At 52.5% G+C, this 2,293-nt stretch overlaps 1 protein-coding gene across 1 annotated transcript in view; it reads right to left on the bottom strand.

Moving 5' to 3' along the window:
* The window catches only part of FBXL16 (F-box and leucine-rich repeat protein 16), a 9,154-nt gene that overhangs the window by 6,621 nt on the left and 240 nt on the right, over positions 1-2,293 (bottom strand). Inside the window, exon 2 of the mRNA XM_006897462.1 lies at positions 1,860-2,290. Within this exon, the coding sequence (XP_006897524.1) occupies positions 1,860-2,290 (431 nt within the window). The remainder of the gene's footprint in view (positions 1-1,859; positions 2,291-2,293) is intronic.

Here is a 2,293-nt window from a genome sequence, read left to right as displayed (position 1 = left end):
GTGGTTTATTGTTATTGTTATTATTATTATTATTATTAATTATTTTGTGTGTGTGTGTGCCGTCAAATCGGATCTGACTGGTACAGGAAGAGATTGCCCCTCCTTCTCCAGCAGAGCATCTGGTAGATTCGAACTGCGTACCTCTGAGATTGCAGTGTAGCTTCTTGCCACTAGGCCACTAGAGCTCCTTGGATCATCTATTTTGGAAATGGGAACAAATATGGATTTCTTCTAGAAATCTTCTAGATTTCTTAGCACAATCTGTTGAGCATGTTCAGGGCTGCATCTATTTGTTCGAACAGGTCAACTAGTATTCCACCAATTCTTTGGCCCTTATATTTTTCCAGTTCTTTAGTGCAGCTTGAATTTCCTTCTCCATTACTTTCAGTTCATGATTGTGTGTTCATTCCTAAAATGGTTCCGTGTCAGCCATTTCCTTTCAGTACAGTCACTTTGTGTATTCCTTCCATCTTCTTTTGATATTTTCTGGATAATTTAAGATTTTGCCCATAGCATCCTCCATTATTGCAACTTGAGTCTTGAATTTGTAAAATTCATAAAAATGTTTTGGTTGTTTTGTGTTTTTGTTTTGTTGTGGGGTTTTTAAAAGCCCTATAGGGTTGCTACCACTACTACTGAGAAAAGTAGTAATTCTGAGTCATCGTAACCTACCATTGGGTTTCTGAGACTGTAAATCTTTATGGGAAGAGACTGCCTATCTTTCTACTAGGATGGATTTGAACAGCTGATCTTTCTATTAGCAGCTCAACATGTAACACACTAAGCCATTGTCGGAATTGATTTGATGGCCTGTAACAACATGTTACATAATCTAATTCTGAGACTGAAGGCAAGGCCTGGCCAAACTCACTGTCTGGGCAGTGGGCTCCTAATGTGCCTGGAGTCCAAGCTCTGGGCTCACCTCTTCCTGAGGGACCCTTTGCAGCTCCCTCTCACTCCTCACCTTGCCTCCAGGCGTGGCTTCGTTTGTGTGAGAGACCTGAGCAGTTGCCCAATGCCCTGGACTTGCCTGGATGCTGTCTCACCATCCTGAATTCCTCAATCATTTTAGAACCTTCAAGCCCACTGCCTTTTATAGAGTCAATTCCTATTGATAGTCATTTTATTGGCCTGAGTAGAACTGTCCCACAGAGCTTCCAAGGCTGTAAATCTTTACAGAAGCAGACTGCCATATCTTACTCCTTGTGGATTTGAACCGCTGGTATTTTTGTTCAGGGATGAATGCTTTAACTATGGTCTCACTGGAGCCCCTTCATTTTTCAGCTGGGGACCAATTTTCATATTGCGCTGGGTTCTCTTACCCCATAATCCCAATCTTCCCAAAATCACCACCTGCAGCTACTTTGAACCTGTGGGCTTCCCCGAGGGCCACCCACATGCCTCCTCATTTGCTCCTCACCCCCACACCACCCTACCCTCACCCCCACCTTCATCTTCCACCCTAATGCTCACCCCCACCCCCTCACTCCCACTCCTCCTCTCACCCTTCCACCTCTCACCTTCAAACACACACCCCCACCCCGCACCCTACTCTACTCATTTGGCCCTGCCTCTCCTGGCCTGGCCCTAGTTCTTCCGTCTATCCGTGCCAGACCCCACCGGGCTCCCGGGACCCCACTGAAGGTCCAGCTTCTCCTCCCCTCCCCTCCAGGCCCCGCCGCACCCTACGTATCAGCCCCTCTTCTCCGGGTCCCGCCCCTATCAGCCTGGTCCCACCCCTCACACAGCCCCTCCTCTCAGCCTTCCCATCCCCGCCCCTCCTCGCAGTCTCCGCCCCTCCCTCTGACCCCCGCAGGGCTGCACTCTCCGCTGGCCGCGCGCCGGTCCCCTGCTCGCACCTCCAGGCCCGCGTCGGTGATGGTGGAGCGCTTGAGGCTCATGGCCTTGACGCCCTTCTTGGAGAGGGCGTAGTTGTCGATGAACTCACAGATGTCCAGGTCGGAGACGCCCACCAGGCAGAAGCCCTCGAAGCCGCGCGCGGCGAAGCCCTGCAGGTTGACGAACTCCTTCTCGCCGCTGGGCAGCACGTTGTAGAGCTCCTTGGCGTGCAGCACCGGCGTGAGGCCCGCCCAGAACTTGGGCTGGTAGAGCACGCGGCGCCAGGCCCGACACACCTGCGCCAGAACGCACTTCTCGCACGCCGAGAAGTACCAGAACAGGCCGTTGAGGATCTTCTCGTCCGTAGCCAGGGGCGGCCTCTCCGCCGGGGGCCCGGGCGCCGGGGAGGAGGCCGGTCCACCAAGGGGGAGCCCCACCGAGGGGCACGGGCCCC

This window comes from Elephantulus edwardii, unplaced genomic scaffold, assembly GCF_000299155.1.
Source record: "Elephantulus edwardii isolate Elephantulus edwardi_28Jun2011 unplaced genomic scaffold, EleEdw1.0 scaffold00209, whole genome shotgun sequence".
NCBI classification, from domain to species: domain Eukaryota; kingdom Metazoa; phylum Chordata; class Mammalia; order Macroscelidea; family Macroscelididae; genus Elephantulus; species Elephantulus edwardii.
Note: the sequence above shows the minus strand (reverse complement) of the source record. Positions and strands in the feature narration are given on the sequence as shown.